Source organism: Vicugna pacos, chromosome 11, assembly GCF_048564905.1.
Source record: "Vicugna pacos chromosome 11, VicPac4, whole genome shotgun sequence".
Classification (NCBI taxonomy): domain Eukaryota; kingdom Metazoa; phylum Chordata; class Mammalia; order Artiodactyla; family Camelidae; genus Vicugna; species Vicugna pacos.
This window is the reverse complement of record NC_132997.1, coordinates 31,386,452-31,407,455: the sequence shown is the minus strand read 5'-3', so window position 1 is coordinate 31,407,455 and position 21,004 is coordinate 31,386,452. Positions and strand designations below refer to the sequence as shown.

General features: G+C 42.8%; 1 protein-coding gene across 1 annotated transcript in view; it reads right to left on the bottom strand.

Annotated features, from left to right (window-relative positions):
- RYR2 (ryanodine receptor 2) overlaps positions 1 to 21,004 on the bottom strand; it is a 539,007-nt gene that overhangs the window by 163,382 nt on the left and 354,621 nt on the right. The window contains exons 36-44 of the mRNA XM_072971049.1: positions 20,639 to 20,865; positions 17,163 to 17,967; positions 14,945 to 15,145; positions 9,881 to 9,986; positions 8,395 to 8,538; positions 6,426 to 6,699; positions 2,420 to 2,534; positions 608 to 740; positions 302 to 405 (exon numbers count right to left, since the gene is read on the bottom strand). Coding sequence (XP_072827150.1) covers positions 302 to 405; positions 608 to 740; positions 2,420 to 2,534; positions 6,426 to 6,699; positions 8,395 to 8,538; positions 9,881 to 9,986; positions 14,945 to 15,145; positions 17,163 to 17,967; positions 20,639 to 20,865 — 2,109 coding nt within the window. The remainder of the gene's footprint in view (positions 1 to 301; positions 406 to 607; positions 741 to 2,419; positions 2,535 to 6,425; positions 6,700 to 8,394; positions 8,539 to 9,880; positions 9,987 to 14,944; positions 15,146 to 17,162; positions 17,968 to 20,638; positions 20,866 to 21,004) is intronic.

The window sequence follows — 21,004 nt, the reverse complement described above, 5'->3', positions numbered from 1 at the left end:
TATAATTAAAGCAACAGTGACAGCAGATTACAGTGAGAAGACAAAAACACTCACAAGTATGGAGAGAGCTGATTCTCTTTCTGGAAGATAACTCGTGATCAGAGGAAATACCTTATCTCCTACTTCTTGTTCTTTACAGCTTACAACTATAACGTTATGCATGTGACAAATGTATAACACAGTGTACGTTGTAACTGTAGCAGTATAACAGCAGCCACAGTACAGTTATATTTAAATATCGTGAGAAACAGCTGTGAACAAGTGTGACCCACACGAACACCCGGGGCAGCAGTGCCGCTACCTTTTCCAGATCTGGCTCCCGCAGAGCCAGGGCGAGCTCATTATTATCCATCACGGAGGCTGCGGCCACATCCAGCGGCGTTGACCCCCTCATAGCTGGTGAGGCTGTTAGTTGAAACAAAGATGAATCAAAATTTGACTCGTGCTGCCATCTATGAATTCCAGCTAAGGGCACACTCTCACTGGAATTTACTTCCTAAATGCAGTGCATAGCGCACTGACCCAAATGCATTTACGTTAATGTTTAATTTTTAAGTGTAATATGTGTATTCCTTTTATCTTAAAGATTAAACGAAGATTCACTCACCGAGACCAACACTGCTGTTCTCCAGTAAGTAACTGAGATGATCAAACATGGCTTTCTGATTCTGCCTGCTTATACGACAGAAGTAACAGAGAAAACGGCAGCAGTTGGCCACCATCTTGGGAAAAGTGATTTCCTACAGAAAGAGCACTTAGTTAGCTGTGAAAGCAAACGACCTTCATAAAACTGAGTCCAGAAGCTGAAGTCCCGATCACACTGCCAATCCACATGTGCCCATGTCTGCCAAGCCTTGGGTATGGAAGACCTCCAAATGTCCAGACTTTGACTCACCCAGTCCCGGAGCGACCAAGAATCAAGCCTGGCACTGTTTTAGAAACCTCGCTGCAATGGATGGGTTGATCTGGAATTAATCTGCAGCCCCAGGTCCCAATGGGGCATGAGCCTGGTTTAGGAATGAGGCAGGCTCCATTGTGGCTTCTGACTACCACTACCACTACACCACTCCTGACTAGCACTACCACTGTGCTTCCTTGGGAAATGACGCAGCCACACTGACTACGCTCTGTAGACTTGGAATAAGATGGATAGCACTGACTCCAGGTAAAGGAGAGAGAGTTCAGTGAAACAGTTTGTGAAAAATACCCAGCTTACTATTTGGAACCACCTAATCTGATGTTCTTCTCGTCAGTGTTGTTGTTAAGACTGCAGGAATCTTCCCTGACTGGCACGTGACCTGTCTCCTGTGATGAACACCCTCACCGGAAGGTCTGCCTGGTGGCCCCACCAAACACAACTTCCCTGAGACCCAAATCTTATCCGAGTATGTCGCAGACGATCCCCAAGGACTCCAAGTCCTTCTTAAACAGAATAGTTTATAAATATCTTTGTAAGTCTCACTGGTAAACTGAACATGAGAAATATGGACTCATTTCTGTTTTGAAAAATATATTTAAAAATTTCCCAAAGAAAGGGAAACATTTTGAAAATAAGAAGTCATGAAATTATACTGTTTTACATGAAGTTATTTGTTATATTACTCTATTCATCTGGTCTTGAAGAACTTTATTTTAAATTTTAATCACTTAAAAATTCACTTTAGACTCTTACAATAAATACTATAGAGCATCTCCTTAAAATCTTGGTCTGGATCAAGAATTTAGCAGAACCAACTGTTGTCTGAAACAAGAGAGTGTTTAGATCTGAGGGGCATTGTTTGTGTTAAGGACTTCTAATATGATGGAAGTGGATTTATAATTCAAAATTTTACAAAATTAGCATAGTATTAACTTTAAAAGTTTCTCAACATCCGCTAAATATAAATAATTTAGGAGATAGCAAATTTCATGGCATAAGAAAAACTGTTATCAGTATCAAAGAAAAAAACAGTCAGTCCTCTGTATCTGTGGGTGCCACATCTGCAGATTCAACAAAAAAACAACAATTGCAGAAACTTTTAAAAAGCAAAACCTGGATTCACTATGTGCCAGCAACAGTTTACAGAGCATTCACATTGTATTAGGCATCATAGGTGGTCTAGTGACGATTTAAAGTGTATGGGAGGGTGTGCATAGGTTATATGCAAATACTCCGCCATTTTATCTAAGGGACTTGAGCATCCTCGGATTTCAGTTTCTGCAGGAAGATCTGCACCCAGCCTCCTGTGGATACTGGTGGATGACTGCAGAAACATTTCCAGCTCTCAATCTGTAAGATTTTATTTGTTTTTTTTTTAAAAGGTGTTCTTTAAAACATAGTCCTATGAGGATTTAAGAAATTCTCATTAAGAACATGCAATGCATTTGCTCCAGAAAGTTACAATAAACAGCATCCCAAGAGTCGAAGGGCCTCCCTTACCTTGGACTCTCCACCTCCAAGGACGTTCACCATGACCTCCATCACTGTCTCGTGCATCCCAAGCGCCCTCATGAGATTAGGGTGCTGGTAGAATACTTTATTATTCATGATATCCCTAGAAAGGACAGCACAGGTATGAGTGGGACACAGAAGCCAGAGGAAAATTTAAATAAGAATTTGTCTGAGATCATGATGAATCTTCTGGAAATAATTACTGGCATGTATGGGAAAGTAAGAGCAGTCAAGAGTTATGCCATAAAAGTTAATAAGCACAATTGAGTTTTCCTCAGAAATACTGACAGCCAAAAATAGTATACAAGTTGTCTATTCTTTTCAATTGTAAGAAATACACTAAATATGTAAACATTCACTTTTATGAAATAGAGTTTTGGACACATCATTCCTAATTTTATGGATATTAAAATTCTACCTTATTTTGTTCAACCTTATTTTGTATAGAAATATGAAGCAGTGTTATACCATGTTTTTATGAAAATTCCTATATAAATAATTGTTGTATCAGTATCTCTGCTTTTCATATATGCTGTTTTAGTACAATAGTCATTATTTGTATATTTAATAATAGTAGTGTTATTTCCTGCTACATTTAGGTTATCATTCTGGTGAAATGCTTTTAAAGGATACATATTCTTCAAGAGGAATTGAATACATATGAAGTCCAGGTACAAGTCATCCAACGCATTAAACTGAACATTTAATTTTAAGAAACAGCAGCAGATGATACCCAGAGTGTTTTATATTATTACTATTGCATTACATATTATCACATGTATGTAAAAGTACTCCTAAAGATTTTTTTAGAAAAGATTTTTAGTTGGTCGTGGTTTTATCATTGTTTTAATTTTTCCCCCTTAACGAAGGCACTGAGGATTGAACCCAGGACCTCATGCAAGCCAAGCACACACTCTACCACCAAGCTATACCCCCCATCCCCAAATAAGGATCTTAATATTTAGCAGTCATTGCAAATAAAGAGCTCTGTGGATTTTTATTTTAGCAAACCATGCAGAACCATAGCACAACAATAATGTAAAACCTGCAAGAAACCTGAGACTTCCTCTTTGGATCTGACTACCTTGAGTCACTCACCTATTCATTCAGTCATATGCTAACTTTTACTTGCTCCAGCTATATCAAGAAAGTGGAATGTGATTCTTGTATAATTTTTTCTTCTCTTTTTTTAGTTTTAATTTAGTTTAAATTTTTAACTTTCCACTTTTAATTTAGTTCGGTTTGGTTCTGTAGTAATGAAGAGAGCTTTCACGTAGCACAACTCAGAAAAATGACATGGGGGCCCAGGGCTAATACAGGTCTCATCTACTTCATGCAAGGACAGAGAAGGTAAAGAAAGACGTCCTCTGGTTCATGTCAGACAGCAGCATGTTCAGCAAGAGGACCTCCAACTCTCAAACCACAGATGTAATCATGAGATTTATTCTCCCGTTAATGCAAATCCTTTTGCATGACCTAACTTTGGAAAGCATTTAATTGAAAAATCTCGTTTGCCTTTAGTTCTAGGTCAGTTAAGTGGATTTATAATTCTACCAACCATAGGCAGGTTGTCACTTACTAAATGTGTCATTTGGGGACATTTCTAACACCACAAAAAAGTAACATCTGATCTTGTTTCATAATCACTTGAGTTTCACCCCCACTGTGCAGTTTAGATGTCAGCAGCATGTATTACTGTTGTACGGTCATTTAAGAAGGAAAGCGCTCCCCATCTCCCGGAAGCCTTCCTTTCTCGTTTGACTAAGTAAGATCACTCCTCATGAGAGCCCTCCTCGGGTTAGAGTTAAGAGCTGGTATTCCAGAACCAGGCTCACGCCGAGACAATTAAGTGAAGGACACAAAGCGAGCGCTGCTGTCTGTGCAGGCTTTCTGCTCTCCCTCTCCGTCCCGTCAGCATGCTGGTTTTTACTGTGCAATCACTGCGATGATGCTTGGAATATAACCTTCCAGCTTATTTGTATGGTTTCAAATACATAACAGGCCCACGGACAATACGTAGTATTGTGTTCTGAATTTAAAATATGCATAAACGATATCACACAATCTGAGTCTTTAAATGCTTTGCTTTTTTCGTCTCAGATTTTCTTTTGCCAAAGAAAACACTGAATTGTTTTTCAAAGAACCAACTCTGGACTCTGGGTTTCTTCAACCCTTTTTATGGTTTCTTTGTATTTTATTTTATCTATGTTATCTTCATTGTCTCCTCTTTTATCTGTTATTTATTTAACTAGATTAGCTTCTGTGGGGGAGCTGAGTATTTCTCCTTTAAATCACTTTTCAACATTCTACATTTCAAATTTTTACATCCTTATGTTTAGGTATTTTTTTCTTACAAATATCATGTAGCCTAATTTAAGCTTTAATATTTCTCTGGTATATTAATTCCCTCATGTTTTCATATCCCCCGATCGTGAAAGCTGGTTAATGATTGCTTAGGTACACGCATATATGCACCAGTAATATACTCACTAAAACTAACCACTCCCATTCTTTTGAATTCCATTTTCTTTTTCTGAATGTACAGCCTTTAGAAGGTCTTTCTGTGAGACACTGTAAATTAACATGCTGAAGTATCTTCGCTTTGCCCTCACTCTTGAATACAGGATATAAACTCCAATATTCAAACCCACATAAAGCAGAAGCTCATTTCACTGAAATCTCAGCTGAGTAACATGTTCGGAATTGACGGGCATTTCCTGTTAGAACTCTGTGACAGCTCTGAGTTACGATCTCTAGTTCTGCTGCTGAGAATTAATGTTGCTTCTTTGCAAGTATGCTGGCTTCTGTCTCTACCTGCTTTCAAAACATTCTATTTATCCTTGGTTTTATGCAGTTTCAATACAGTATATCCAGTGGTGATATGAAACTGTTTTTAGGAATCTATGAATTCATGTTTTTCTTCAGTTCTGAAAAACTCAAGCCAATTGCTCTTCAAAGCCCCCATTCTGTAGGTCAGCTACTCCGTCATCCGCTGGCCCTTCTCAGGCCGGCGACCAGGCCCCCGACCTCCTTCCCTCTCAGGGCCCCGTCACTACTTCCTCAGACCCGGGCTTCAGTCTGTTACTCTCCTCAGCATTATCTAGCTATACTCCAATGCATTCACTGCTTTTAATGTCAATGATTATATTTTTCATTTCTGGAACTACTATCTGGATATTTTTCAAATCCTAATGGACTTTTTGCGTGTCTTATTTTTGGGGATTTGATTTATTCCTTTGTATTTTTAAACACTTTAAGTACAGCAACTTTATGTTCTCCCTCTGGCATCCTGTTTATATCCTTGGGGGAGGTGTTCTAAGTCCACTGTTTATTGGACCCGCAGACCTTTGCCTAGGGTGGATTGTTTCCTTACGTGCTCTGCAATTGTTGACTGTGGGCTGATCTTGGGGTAGCATGTTCGTTTTTCCTGCAAGGATTCAGTGACTTGAGTTGAGAAAGCATACCTCCAGGCCAAAGGATATGTTAATTTCTCAGATTGGGGATCCTTAGACGATGTAGGAGGCGTAAATGTTAGCTGTGAAATCCCCTAGAACCACAGCCTCGGATGCTGAACTCTCAGAACAGTTGTTTTTTCCCCCATTCTCTTCTCAAGGCCCAGGAGATACAGACAAATTTCCTTATTATTTCCTGCTGGTGAATGTTTGTCCCCCCATGAATTTTCATGTGTTTTTATTCATCTGTATTTTTATACGTGATCGCACATTACTGAGAAATTAATTTAAAAAACAAAATCTAAGACATTTGCTGTGAATCATAGCCACCTTAGCACCTAACTGTAGTATCAGTCAAGTTTTGTTATTGAGCCATTTTCCTATTTAGCTTTAAAGCATAATCTCTAGAAAAACGACAACCTAATTGAATGACCATACAGTCTAGACCGTGTATCTGTGCTAACGCCCCTAACTGTCACAGGGACAAATCATCAGAGAGGAGACACTTAGAAGGCAGTGGTTGCAACCGGTAAACAACTTACCCCAATCCACGGATCATGAGCTTCTCTTCTTCTTTTCCCATTCTCACGCTCAGCAGAGAGCGAATCTGACCAAGAGATGCCAGCAGGTTGATGGTGTCCTCGACGGAAACACTGTTGATAGTGTAGGTCTTGGGCAGAGCACGAACCAGACCCCCAATGCCGTCATACTGTCGGTGGAGCAGCACAAACATGGCCCTCACCAGCTCAGGGTCTTCAATGACAGACTCTTGGGCCCAGCGGACCATGGTCTCGGATATCAGCTGCTGCAGAGTGGCTGCAAAGGAATCACGGACACTTCTTTAAAAAGGAAATAACAGGATAAAGCAGTTGGGCATTTCGAATGCCCATCTCAGACCTCCAAACTGGTCTCTATGTTTGCACTGGAACTGAAAAGACTAGGGGTAATTTTTGGGAAAAAAACACAAAAACCTTCATTTAAACTTTTGTTTGTCAAAAGAAGATGAGTTATAGACGTGCAAGGATAAAAATAAGCAAACTTTTATCTAAAAACGATTGTTATAATTAAGGAATTTAGGCTGCTTCAAAATTGTAGCCACTTCTGCAAAACTACCGCTGGCAGTCCAGAGGGCAATCGGCGAGCTGTCCTGCTCCTTTTACTTTTACTTACTTTGTTCCCTTATTTTCGTCCCAGGAGATCTGACATAATTCACCCTTATAAAGGTCAGCCACGGGATAGGCACTCAAGGGGCCATCTCTTTATCCAACTGTCTCCTCATCTGAGTCATCTGTAGCAGTGACTTCAGGAAATTATATTTTTACTTCAATTTGGACCCATAACTGTCACTTAAATGACCTCAAAAGGATCTGACTGTGAAGCGGTATTAAGCTGGAAAGTTATCCCAGACACAGGCGATGGCTAGCAACATGACACGCGGTGTACACTGCAGTACGCTTAAAAGCAACAAAACTTCCAAACCTCATAAAACACAAGGTAAAGTTATCACAGCTAAGCAGGGTGACGGGGTGACGGGCTCAGAGGCTTCATTCCTGTCACTAATACACTGGCTGATTTCCGAAAGGAGCTGTTCAACCTGTTTTAATCTATACATTATTAAAGGAAAAATAAAAACTACCAGTTTTAACCAAATACAAAATTTAGATAAGATGTCAATATACTTCCACATGTCTCAAAGCCATGTAGTCATTTTCAATAGGTCAAAATCATAAACCTGATCATGGTAAAAAGTGATTCGCAAGAAAGTTTGAACTCTGGTTGTGGAGAAGATCTGACTCAAATTTGGTTGTGATACTGAAGAATTAGCTTAGAAGTAACTGTAAGTAAGTGGGAAAAAACCCACAAAATGTTTGTGAGTTTATTTTTTTTTCTTTCATTAAAAGCTGTTAATAAACCAACACTGCATCTTGAATGAACAGAGTCTCAGAAGTGAGACAGGAAGTCAGCTGGCCTCCAGACCTACTTCGAGGCCCCTCTGGAGAAGTGCGCTGTCTGAGAGGCCTAGCGCCTCTGTGTGCTTATTTGGTTTCAGAGTATCAACTGTTACCTTTCAGTTAAACAGGACATAGATGAATCAGAAATGCTTAAGACTTGAGAAAATGTTCCACAACCAAAATATAGTTACAGACAATATCTAAATCTTTAGAGAAGGTTTAACTTGATCGCAAGAACATTTGAAAATCAAGAGCATAACATTTAGACATGAAGGCTCAGTCACTCGCTTCATGCTTTCTCTTGACAGACTCTGATCCAGTACCTAAAGTTTTAGTTCTCTCGGGGCCCGTCCACCCTTCCAATGCAGCCATCCCTCAGCCTGCTCCTACAAACAGTCTGACCCTGTTTCCTTCTGGTGGCTATAGGACTCTCCCTAAGAGTCTGATTCTTGGAAGCTGCAAACTCAGTTTTCTCACTGGCTCATCTAGTACAATACTCGTTCAAATGATGAACTGCTGTCTGCGGCGGGTCACTTTGGCAGTGCCCTTCATAGCTTACACGACTTCTTGGCGGCACTCTCAACTGGCTTTTCGGCTTGCTTCTTCTTCAGGTATGTCACCTTTTCCACCAAGGACAGCAGGCGTCCTCTAATTGTTAAATCACTGTTTCCATCCAGAGACCCGTCTTCATCCAACTCAATTCCTAGTTGAAGAAAACAGAGGGAAAGAAAAGAAGGAAAAATAATATTGAGAGAAATATATTTAGGAGAAATAATTCTCGGGTTTTGCAATGTTTTCCATTCACAGCTTAAAGCAAGGCCGCCATGTCTAAAACAGCAGATGACGCTGAGTGAAGCAATCTTGCCCCCTGGCCTCACAGGCAAGAGTCACTCATTGCTGCCTTTTCCTTCTTTCTCTGTTTCCCCTGTCCTTGTGGGATCAGGGCTCTCAGCAGGTGGTACAAAATAAAAGCCAAGCAGAGGGTGAAAAGACTCTAAAGAGTCAAAATCAGTTCTGCTACTGGGGCTGACCCTCCGGCCTCTCTGGCTTTGTGTGCTGTCTGAACCTACAGTTCTGCCCTGCCTAAAACCTCCCTGGTCTTTTATCCTCCTCACTTGCCTCCAAAAACGTCAGTGGTACTTTAGTAAGTTGAGAGACAGAGAGAACAGGTATAATTAGGTACCCTAAAAGAAGTCTTTATGTCTGAAGCAATAATTCTACCACTTTAGAGTATCCTTTTATTTATAGAATACATATTAATGTGTGTATACATATGTATACACATACATACATATGATATCTATCTATGTATAGACATACATGTAGTGCAACTTCCTGGCAGTCATTTAGTGGTCCCTCATTTGTAAACTGGATTAATATACTTTTTCTACTCATTAAAATAAAGTAAAAATAGTATCATTGGTGCCATACATATTCACCACTTAAGGAGCAGGTGGTTCGTTTTCTTTCACTGAAACACAGACTTATCCACACCACTGCGTAAAGAGAGGAAGAGCCACACATTCAGAACACTCAATCAATTCCATTTTAAAAGTTCTTAGACTGAAAAGAGGGGAGAATTCCCTTAACAGATTTGGGCTCCTGACATATGACTTAATACAGGAGTTCCCTGGGCATCAATTAATTTCAAAAGACACAGGCTGGATTTCCTAGGCCAGTCCAACCTGTTTACATACAACTGTTCTGTGATCAAATTTCTTTAGGCTAAATCAACTTAACACTCCCCTCTCTTCCCAAAGCCCTTGGTAACACGTCCCCATTCCCCCTGCTACTGAGAGAAGGAGGAAAAGAGAGAAAGGATCCTGGTCATCTTCTGCTTTGTCTTAATGCCTTTCTGCTCTCTCTAGCCTCACGCCTTCCCACATTGGGTCAGTTAACCATTTGCCATAATAAATATTTTTAGATGAGCTCCCAACAGGCACCGTGTATATCTGTGAACTTGTTTACATATACACTCACTTTTGTACCAGTATGTGTACTAAAAATATGCATTTAGTAAGGGTCGTAAGTCAAGAAGACCTTACCACAATGCGTCATCAAATCTTCATGAAAATCCAAGAGCTGGTCTCGGATTTCTTCAGGACATGGACATTCGCTTTTGTCATCCTTAAAATTGAGAAGCATATTGATCTGAAAGTTTGGAAAAACAAAAGAAGAAGAACTAGGGTAAAAGAAAAGTGAATTCAGGAACGGCAAAAAAGATCGTAAAAACCAAAGATGTTCAGAATCTCTTTCTGAGTGTCCAGAGACTGTTGCCCATTGGATGAAACATCATTATCCCTCAATCCAACAAATACCCCAAAATAAATCAAATCATTCCAAGCTTAGCTGAAAAACAGTCACATTATTTGCTTCTTCGTTCTCAATTCCACAACATGTCAAATCTTTGTACACTCAGCCTTCTTAAATCAACCAAGATCTAAATGTTATTTTTAAAATTTTATTATGCTTCTCCTAGATTTTCATTTTTCCTTAGCTAATTTCCATGCTTTATTGAACATTTTAAAGAACTATTTTTTTAGAAGGATACAGCAAAGAAGAAAAACCAAACATAATTAAAGACTAAATAATGGATAACTATACTTTTTCTAACATTAATGGTTCAATTAAACAAACTGCAAGAAACTTTCTTCCACATGTTTCAGTTTTAGATACAATAATACTAAGTTTATGAATGAAGAAAAAGCCTGTTCCGTAATTTTCTTTTAAGAAACAATTCTAAGTTTTCTTTTTAGAGAACTGTATGTGAAACTTCGTTAAACTAGTATTTTAAGAAAACTGTAGATTCATATTCTATTGTAAGAAATAACACAAAGAGATTCGGGTGTACCCTTTACCCAGTCTCCCCCAATGGGACACCTTGCAAAATAGCAGCACAGAATCACAGCCAGGGTATGGACAGTGACACAGTCAAAACAGGGAACGACTCCAGCACCCAGGACCCTCCTGCTACCCTTTTACAACCACAGCCACTTCCCTCTTGCCTGCCCTTCACCCCTAACTCCTGTCAGCCACTAATCTGTTCTGTTTCTGTATTACTGGCATTTCAAGACCATTATACAAACAGAATCATGCAGTAAACACAAATGCAGTCCCTTATGATCCTTTTGACAACTGCAGGATCTGCAGTGTAGCTTGTTTTATTCCTGATTTGGTAATTTGTGTCTTCTCTCCTTTTTCCTTTGTCAGTCTCTTTAGAGTTTTGTTGATTTTACCAGTATTTGTAAACAACCAGCTTTTGGAGTCACTGATTTTTTCACTACTGGTTTCCTTCTCCTTTTTTGGGTTTATTTTGCTCCTTTTCTAAATCCTTGTGACGGCAGCTCAGATCATCGCTTGGAGTCTCGTTCTCTTTTTAAACATAAGTATTCAATGCAATAAATTTCCCTCTCACACAGCTTTGGCTGTTTCCACAAATTCTGGTATGTGATATTTTCACTTTCTTTCAATTCAGCATATTTTCAATTTCTCTTGCGACCCCTCCTGGAACGATGTATAACACAGACGTATACTACTTGGTCTCCAAGTACTTGGAGATTTTCCTGTTATCTTTCTGTTACTGATTTCTAATCTGACTCCACTGCGGTCAGAAAAAACATTATGTATGAAAAAACTCAATCCTTTTACATTTGTTGAGGTTGTTTTATGACTCAGGATATAGTTCATCTTTGTACATGTTCCACGGGCACTTGGAAAAAGTGTGTGTCCTGTTACTGGGAGGCGTGTCCCACAAACATCCGAAGATTCTGCTTGCTGATGATAGTTCTGTGTTCTCCTACATGCGTGCTGATCCTGTCCAGCTTTTCTTTCAAATATTGAGAGAGGGGTGTTGAAGCCTCCGACTACGACTGTGCGTTCGTCTGTTTCTCCTTTCGGTTCTGTCTGTGTTGAGCTCACATGCTTGCAGCTCTCTCGTCTGGCACATCCACATTTGTCTCTTTGGTGGATTCACCTTGTACCCCTGTGTAATGTTCCTGTCTGTCTGACAATTTTCTTTGCTCTGATACAGTCACTCTTACTTTCTTTTGATTAATTTTTCATGACACATCTTTTATCATCCTTCTACTTTCAACGTATCTACAGCATTACATTTTTAAGTGAGTTTCCTATAGAGAGCATATAGTTAGGCCAAGTTTTTAAAACTCACCCTGTCAATCTCTGTCTTTTACTTGATGTATCTGGATTATTTACCTTCATGAATTTACTGTTTAACGCTATGATTTAAGTCTACCATTTTACTTGTTTTCTGTTTGTTCTCTCTGATTTATTTTTCACAATGCACTGTGAGTTCCTTGAACTGTTTTTAGGATTCCATTTTGAATTATCCATGGTATTTTCAGTGGACCTCTTTGCACAGCTGTTTCAGCGGTTGCCCTGGATATTACATATACTTAATTTTCATCTCAGTCTACTGGTATCAACATTTTACCAGTTTAAATGAAGTATAGAAACAGTAGCTTCCTTTATGTCCCTTATTCTCCATTTAAAACACAGTTGCCTTACATATTTGCTATGCATACATTTAGAACACATCAGACAGTTACTATTTTTGCTTTATTCACCAAACAGAATTTAGAAAACTCAAGAGGAGAAGGAAATTGCATTACGTACAGTCGTATTTTATACTTTGTGTTGTCCTTTCTTCCTTTGTGATTTTCAGAATGTTCTTCTTTTGTCATTTTCTTTCTATTTAAAGAACTTCCTTCAGGCATTCTTTCGGAGTGATCAAATTCTGGTAGCTTCCCTTCATTTGAGAAAGTGCTGGTGTCCCCGTCATTCGTGAAGGGCATTTTCACTGCATGTGGAATGCAGGCTGGACAGGGCCTTCCCTTCAGCACCTGAAGGGCGCTGTGCCGCCTCCTTCTGGCTTCCGTCTTTCTGAGGAGAACCCTTGTCACTCACGTTGTCTTTCCTGCATGGGTGTCATTTCTGTCTCAGTGATTTCAAGACTTCTTTCTGTATCTTTAGGTTTCACAAGTTTGACTGTGATACGTCTTGATTTAGATTTTGAGGGTATCCTGTTCAGGGTTTACTCAGTTTTTAGAATTTCTTTCTTTACATCTTTTGTCAAAATTCAAAGGTTTTCAACCATTATTTTTTCAGTTCACTCCCTCTCCTATCCCTCTGGAAATCCAAGGCCACGAATGTTAGCTCTTTTGCTGTATTTGCACTGGTCCCTGAGGCACTTTTTGTTTCACTCTGTTTTCTGTTTTTCAGGCTGGGTAATTTCTACTGTTCTTTCTTCATTTCTGTGATTCTCTTCTCTGTCCCCACCATTCTGCTGTTAAATCCATCCATGGGAGGTTTTTATTCCGAATACCGTATTTTCAGTTCTAAAATCTCCATCTGGTTCTTCTTTATGTCATAGACAGATAGATAGTTTTGTTTTGCTGCAACTCTCTCTCTCTCTGTCTTTTTTTGTCATCTCAGAGTTGGCATCTTTTGGTTACCTGGACATTCTTGATATTATGTTATGAGACTTTGGTTCTTATTTAAACTTCTGGCTTCTTCTGACACCACCAAGCCAGAGAGGGGCTCGGGGGCCTCCTTACCGCCAGGTGGAGTGGAAGTCCATTTCTCCACCTGGTGTCTGTGGAGGAGAGAGAAGACCTTGTTCCTGCTGGGAGAAGCTGGGAGATCCAGTTCCCCACAGGACGTGAACTCAAATACAGCCCTGATTGGGAAGGGTAAGAGTGCCTTGGTACTTACCCCCCACCCTGGCCTCTACTGACACTTTGGAGGCGGTAGGCCTCATTCGCACCAGTGGGGACAGAGCCCCAGCTCCCGCCAGTCCCAGCCTGGTCAGAGGAGAGGTCTAAAAGCTCCCCACTCAGTGTCTGTTGGTTTGAGAAGGGAGCAGGACACAGGGTTACTGTGGTGTTGGTTGGAGTCCTATGGTCAGTACCTAAAAGTTTTGTCTTGCTAGAAAAACAGACAGCTCTTCCCCTCCTTTGGCTGGACGGAGAAGGCGCTTGGAGAGCTTTTCTTGTCTATGCCCATTGGCATTTCTGGCGTTTCTGGGTTGCCGGCTTTGTTAGCTCCAAGTCTGCGACAGATGAGGCAAAAGGAAAACCCAGGGACACCACCGCGTCATCCTTCGGGTGCTGAGTCCCGCAGCCGGTCTGTCTTCTCTCTATCTTTCAGTCTTCTGCTGTTGTCTTTTATGTAATGTCCCGGGTTACAGGTGGACTTAGAAGGAACAACAGGAAAGGCCCATGTACTCCACCTTTCCAGAAGCAGAAGTCTCCCAAGGGCAGTTTAACAAATGGAGTTCACCTGGGAGAGGCTGGACTTACTCTCTGCTCAATAAATGTTTGTATCAGTAAACAAAATTCCATGTCCCTTCCCTCAAAGCAATTACACTCTGGTGAGAAAAAAATAAATTCTGCAATTAGTTCCTAAATGCTTTCATTCAGAGGCATCTTGGATACGGAGGGAAGGCACAGTCAGATACTGAAGACGAGCTCTGTCAGTCACACCTCTGATACCACAGCTGCATTTGATGGTCCCCCCACAAGAGACCCATCCCGGAGCAGGTGCCAGAAAGCTCACTGTCCTGGACTTGCTCATGCTTGGGTTTAGGCATACGCTTTTGGTTTTGCCGCACCCTAGGGAGACCTGGGTTTGGAGACGAGCAATCAGAGAAGAACCACAAACAGGTGATAATTATTCCTGCAAGACTGCTGGCAGTGACACTGGGTTCTTCCTAGAGGAACAAAAGGAAAAGCACCCAGCACTGAGTCCTAGGAGTCAGGGTTCCACGAGGTGGGCGGTGCTGCGCCTGCACAGACGACCCATCTGTGCTGGGATATTATTCCTATTTAAGAACCTCCGCATCTGGCCCACTGGTTTCCTCACAGAGACCAGAATACCCCGAAACCTCTTAACAAGTTGCTCGTCTGTTTAAACCAACCAAGTGGATTCTTTTGGCAAAACTACAAACACTGGCTAAACGAACTTATTTAGCTAGCTTAAAGAGACCAGGAAAAAAATACACTTGCAACTTGTGCTATAATTTTGCAACGTTTGGAACCTGAATGGACCGAAACCCAAAGTGAATAGAAAGGATTTTCAGTTCGCTCCTGTACCTGTTCTTGAGGTGGTGATCGGAACTCCTTAGTCTTCCTGGCTGTGAGGGCAGCCGACATGTTTAAGGCTTGCATGACCTCGTTATAGCGGAACCGCTGGTTGTCCTGGAGCTTGGCTACAAAGTCATCAGAAAAGGCCACAATGGCTTCTATCCGGTGCCGGACCTGGCAGTCACAGAGGTACTGAAGTAGGAGGCACATCTAAAAAGACAAAAAGGCATCACATTTAATTTCTGAATCTTTAACTAGTGAATGTGCATCAAATCCAAGTTCGTGGCAGACACGCTCAGTTGTCAACTCTTCCCCTTTATTAACAGAACCCTGACTTTATGAAGACAGCAGTGTGCTCAGTCCCAGGGAATGAAGCGTCATCTGTCTAAGCCAGAACGGCAAGTTCCCGCTGATGTCCCTTTGATGAGCACTTACTGTCCCAGTCTCCTCTGCAGCTACGGGCGCTTTAGAGAATGAGATGAGGAGGAGAAGTCTGCAAGGGGTCTTCTGCGAAAGAGTTTTCATCATTAATAACAGACTAGAACATCCTCTTTTCAAAATGGCTAGTGACATGATCACTAGAGGAAGAATGACGTAACATAGCTTAGTATAAAAACGATAAACTGAATATCACAGAAAGACACTAAGATCTGAGTTCCTGAAGACACTCCTGAGCTACTGTATTAATTCCAGAACTGTCTACCTCCAGACTTTGCAAGTAAGTTGATTAAGTGGTTTTCCTGCTTACTCATTAAATGGTTAGCTGGGTATTGTCTTACCAGAAGCCAAAAGGATTTTTAAGATACAGTGCATCGGTAGAAACATGCCTTCCAGAGAAGGTTCTGCCTAAGTTAGGAAAACGTTTAAGTACCCTTTATACCAATGGTGCTATCAATACACAGCAGTGTTTAGGAGGACTTCAAAAGCCAGGATGTCACCACCCACAACATTGCCATTTCTGTGGGCGCCGGCTCCAAGGGAGCCCAGGGTGCACGCCTTCCTCCACCTGTTCTGTCCCACCCCAGTGTATGCAGCGGCCCCTCAGGGGGACCAGGTGACAATCTCCCGACCACGGGGGCTCTGGACCACCCCGTCATCCTTCCCTAAGCCATCTTCCTCGCAGCAGCTACACTGAGATCTTAGAACAAAATCATCCTGCTAAAATTCCTCCATGGTTTTAACTGAACTGAGAATAAAATTCAAAATTCGTCGTATGGCTGGTTTTAGCAAAGACCCAGACTCTGTAAGAAGTGCCTTCTGCCCGTCTTCCACCCCGCCCCTCCAGCTGATGTGCGGAAAGGTCCTGGGACACCCCTCCCTCCTCTCCACGGGTGCAGAGCTACGCTCAGCCGCCAGACCTCGGCTTGCAGGTCTCCAGCTTGGACCCCTAACTGTATTCCAGGTGAGATTTTCTCTCTTCTAGAAACGCATTATTTGCCTTCAGTGCATTTAACGCGATTAGCAAGAAGATATTTTACTATAAATATATAAATAAGTGTCTGTTTCCGTGAGGCGGTGAGCTGCTTTCAGCTGGCACCCAGTGCCTGGTCAGAGGAAGCCCTCAACCGAGGCTGCCGGAGGAATGAAGAGGAAAATAGGCGTCAGAGACGCGAGCGTCGAAGTGATGCTGATGAACAACAGAGGCCTCGGGGCCGAGTCCCCGCTCCCTCAGGAACGGGCGCAGCCAGTACAGCCCTGCTGTGGGAGCAGGGGTCCTGAGGTGGGAGGGGGCGGAGGGGAGAGAGGCGGGGAAAGCCTTGCATTTCAAGCGTCCCAGCAAAACGTGGGTGGCATGCAGCCTCAGAAAGACGGGGAGACACCAGGAAATTGCCGGGGAACAGGAGGGCGGAGGAGGACAGCTGGCAGGACAAAACCCATCTCCTGTGCTCCTTCCAGACAGACAGACACACACACACACACAGAAACGAACAGCGCCACACACACCTGCACAGGTGCAGGACAGGCAGACATGCTCGACCAAGGAAACCACCTTGACAAAAGTATGAAATGTATCTTTCATGCACGACAGCCAATTGACTCAATTGGAAAATTCATTAATTCCATTCCCATGCAAGAAAACTGGAGGGCCCCCAAGCCCAACAGGAGCTTAGTTAATTTTATGAAGAGCGACCCTCACACAGGAGCGGAGACACACATACACAGAGAAAGAGAGCAAGGCCCATGTTAACAGGTTCTGAAATTCACTGCAAGCTTTTTGTCTGATTACCTGCAATTTAACTGGCTCGGGCAGTTTCATTTGGAGCAGACCTTCCTTGGGCCTCTTACCCCCTTTGGCTTCTTCCTCCGTGGCTCCGTCGGGCTTGGGGTCTTCGGTGCAGGGCTCCCCCTCCAGCACCTCGCTCTCCTCGTCAGGGGCAGCAGCTTCCTTGAACACGCTGGGCTCGATGAGCTGCAGGACGTGCTTGAGGTCCCGGCTGTGGAAGACACCCATGATGAGCAGGGTGTAGAAGAGCTTGATGAGGGGCACGAGGAGGAACTCGGTGGTGCCCCCTACGGGGTCCCGGGCGTGTAGGCTGCCCTCTCGCACTGCCTCTGTCAGCATCTGGATGGTCTTGGCCTTGAGGACGTCCAGCGGGAACTCGGGGCTGTACTGGTAGCTCTCGTGACTGATGCTCACGAAGCTGGGGGAGGACACCTGCATCCGCGGCCTGAGCGAGGTGCTGAGGCCAATGCCCGGGAGGCCGTGCTTCTTGTTCTCGTCCGGGAACAGCGTGATGCTCTTGGTCTCCTCCGTCATGGGGACGATGAACTCGCTGTTCATCATGAGCCTGGCGGTGGCGTAGGAGCTGAGGTGGATGTCAATCAGCAGGTCGTAGTAGCCGGCGCGCAGCAGGCCGGGCATATACTTGCTCTCGATGGCGTAGAGCAGCTGCGGCTCATCCACATGGCTGCACAGGGCGTGGGCCACGCGGTGGTTCCCCAGTGCACACACCGCCGAGTACAGCCGGAGCGTGTGGTAGTGGAACTTCAGCAGGTCCTCCTGCTCGGTCAACTCCAGGATGTCCACAGACCTGGGGACGGAGACGTAGCACCGATATTTACAATAACCTCAATCGGAGGAGAAATCTATTTGCCTGGTCGACCTCAAACATTACTACACATAAAACAGATAATCAACAAGGACCTACTGTACAGCAGAGGGGACTATACCCAGTATCTTGTAATAAGCTACAATGGAAAAGAATCAGAAAAAGAATAGATCTCTCTCTATATATATGAAACTGAATCACTTTGCTGTGCACCAGAAACTAACACAACATTGTAAATCAACTACACTTCATTAAATAAATAACAAAACAAAAACACTAAAAAAAAAGTTATGGAAACACTTTTTCAAATTAGTTGTATGACATGTTTAAGGATAGCACAGATTTATTTCTAAAAAAATCATCTTTAGATGTTTTGTAAACTTCCTTCCACGTAGAGTTTTATGTTGAAAATGTCCAACCACTGGTGCTTTTAAAACACTGGACCTGGGACCTGGTGCTACAGAGCTTGCATCGACACAAATGCCTCCTCCTCAAGCAACAGAACACAAAGAAACTATAAAATAAAATTAACTCTGTGTATGCCTATTTGGGGTGAATTATGAACAAGATACAAAAAGACCAAAAACCCAACTGCCACTTATAGGTGCTGGGAGCAAAAGCGGAGTACCACGTATCATCCCTGCAAACAGCACCACCAAGGGGGTGAGCAGACCACCGAAGCCGCCCCTCTGGCCCCACCCACCGACCCACCCTCACTCCATTTAGGGACCAGCTCCCACCGCTCAGGGAGTGAGCAAGAGCACCTGTTTCTTGTTTTCACTCCCTTGTGCTACAGCCTGAGTCTCAGCAAAGCCCTGCCCGAATTTCTTCTCTGGCCCCTTATTAGTTTCTGTTGACTAAGGAGACCAAGGACACTGGTCGGTACCACTGTGACCTTCTACGTCTTCCATCACTAAGTAACATAAGTGATAAATTACCATGGCAAGCATATGTTGGGTTTCTGACTACAGCATGCCAACGTATTAAATCACAGCCTTAAAATTCTCTGCTTAATAGAGGGAATATTTTCCCTCACAAAGAAAAATTCCTCCCCAAATGTAATGTTTCTTTTGGTTGCTGAGTAATTTTTTTTTTAAAAAACATCAGATGCAAAACTCCAGGAAGACTTTTCTCATGTGAAATTTACATAAAATGGAATTATCTAAAGATTCACCTGGCCAGATTAATTTTTCTTTGGCTTTCTTTTGTTTTGAAACATCTTTATTGAGATATAATTCACATACTACATCATTTACCTATTTAGAACAAATCATGCAATAGTTTCAGTATATTAAGGGAACTGTGCAACCACTTCCACAGCCTAAGTTGGAATATGTTCATCCCCCAGGGACAGCCCAGTAGTACCCACCAGCAGTCAGCCCTCAGGTCCACGCCCTTGCCTCCCCCTAAGCACATGTGATTCTACTTTCTCTGTCTACAGACTTGCTACTGGGGGCTTCTCATGTAGACGGAGCCCCGTGCTGCGCGGCAGCAGTGTAACTACTGACACCGCAGGCTCTTGCTCTGGAGCTCCGTCCACGCTGCAGCCCGTACCAGGACGCCACTCCTTTTCATTGCCAAACGATATGGTGCGGATCTACCACATTTTATTTAGCCTTGAATCAGCTGCTGGGCATTTGAGCTGTTTCCCTTTTTGGCTACTGGGAATAATGCTGTGATGAAGTTCACGTACACGTTTTTGTGTGGGCAGGTCTTCACTTCTCTTGGGTATATACCAAGGAGTGGAACTGCTGGGTTGTACGGTAACTCGGTATTTAACTTTTTGAGGAACTAACTGTTTTCCAAAACACAGGTTAAACTTTAAAGGAATTGAAAGAAAAGAAAAATGCCAAGCATTTCAAAATATATAAAAGTGAGTGTAGCTCCTACAACAATTTTAAGATTAAAGACTTAAAATATAAGAAGGACAACACATATGTTTGTCTTTCCATTGTTTTCATGCCGTGTTTTCACTTAGTTTGTGACTTAACTTTCTCATGATATTTTGGGAGGGAAATCTTGGTCCCAAACTTAGGAACTTACCCCTTACTGATAATGAAACTGCTAAAATGAAATATTTGCAGCTTGATTGGCTACCACGTAGAAAAACTGAAAATCACAGACAAAGCTCCCTTTGGATATTTCTCATACTTTACATCATCACCGTACTGCCTGGAATGCGTACAGACTTGTTTCCCAAGCCCTCATGGTATTTGCACAATGCTCTTTCATTAACGATTCTTAGTCTCAGCTCCTCACACCTGTCAAAGGAGGGCCTGAACTAACTGACTCGTGTGATTCCATCTCCGCTGTGGTACAGTCCTGTGGTGCTGTCTTACTCAGCTAAGTCATAAGTCAGACTGCCGTTGGACTTACCGGAATTTTTACTTGCTGTTGTCCTCATGAGTAAAACAAAAGTCAGGAAAGAAACAAAACATCAGATCCCCTTTGCAACTGCAGTGTAATTTGCTTCAGTGACGAAGTGGCTAAGATACAGGTTTAAATGTGGAATGTGCAGTATAATGTCTCTGCGGCCACAAGAGCTCAGGCATGTTTCAAACCTAGCTGTGCTTCCCCGGCACCAGCCCGGGGCCCCTGTGCAGCAGTCTGAGGAGGAGGGTCCCCAGCAGACAGGAAGGATGCTCGGGCTGACCTGTTCTCCTCCGGGATGTGAAGAGACATGAACTGCAAGGGTTCCACACACTGCACCAGCCAGCCCTGGCGCTCGCTGATTCGAGAGACGTCGACCTTCAAGAACTGGTTGGGCATCCTGCTCCAGAGGACGTGGGACAGGAACTGCACGTGGAGGCGCGGGGGGCACTGCGGCACCGGGTTTTTGTGCTCGCTCTTGAACAGTCCCGCTGAGAGAGGCATCACGTTCTAGGAGGTGGAGAAGCGGAGAAAGAATTAACTGAGAACACTCCTTGGGGTTAAGAGAGCAAGCACCAGAGTTCTGTACAGGAAAGAGATGGTGAAAGTAAGAGACACTGCACGTGGGGCAGAGTCCATACAAAAACAA